The sequence below is a fragment of the Dipodomys ordii genome, unplaced genomic scaffold (genome assembly GCF_000151885.1).
Source record: "Dipodomys ordii isolate 6190 unplaced genomic scaffold, Dord_2.0 Scaffold40, whole genome shotgun sequence".
In the NCBI taxonomy this organism is placed as follows: Eukaryota; Metazoa; Chordata; class Mammalia; order Rodentia; family Heteromyidae; genus Dipodomys; species Dipodomys ordii.
In genome coordinates, this window is record NW_012267256.1 from 10,113,867 (window position 1) to 10,114,481 (window position 615).

The 615-nt window shown below is 74.0% G+C and overlaps 1 protein-coding gene across 1 annotated transcript in view; it reads left to right on the top strand.

The window, feature by feature from the left end:
- Apba1 (amyloid beta (A4) precursor protein-binding, family A, member 1) overlaps positions 1-615 on the top strand; it is a 59,390-nt gene that overhangs the window by 177 nt on the left and 58,598 nt on the right. Inside the window, exon 2 of the mRNA XM_013018401.1 lies at positions 6-611. Coding sequence (XP_012873855.1) covers positions 6-611 — 606 coding nt within the window. The remainder of the gene's footprint in view (positions 1-5; positions 612-615) is intronic.

A 615-nucleotide genomic window follows, 5' to 3' on the forward strand; every position in this document is an offset into this window, starting at 1 on the left:
AGCAGCGGCAGCTCGGGTCCCAGCAGGAAGAGGAGGAGCGCGGCGAGTGCCTGGCGCGATCCGCCAGCACCGAGAGCGGCTTCCACAACCACACCGACACGGCCGAGGGCGACGTGATCGCCGCGGGCCGCGACGACGACGACGGCGACGAGGAGGCGGAGCGCGCGCAGGACCCCGCGCACGACCCCGAGGACGAGAGCGCCTACGCCGTGCAGTACCGGCCCGAGGCCGAGGAGTACACGGAGCAGGCGGAGGCCGAGCACGCGGAGGCCGCGCACCGCCGCGCGCTGCCCAACCACCTGCACTTCCACTCGCTGGAGCACGAGGAGGCCATGAACGCGGCCTACTCCGGCTACGTGTACACGCACCGGCTGTTCCACCGCGGCGAGGACGAGCCGTACGCCGAGCCCTACGCCGACTACGGCGGCCTCCAGGAGCACGTGTACGAGGAGATCGGGGACGCGCCCGAGCTGGAGGCGCGCGACCCCGACGGCCTGCGGCTCTACGAGGAGCGCGAGCGCGACGAGGCGGCGGCCGCCTACCGCCAGGAGGCCCTGGGCGCGCGGCTGCACCACTACGACGAGCGCTCCGACGGCGAGTCCGACAGCCCCGAGA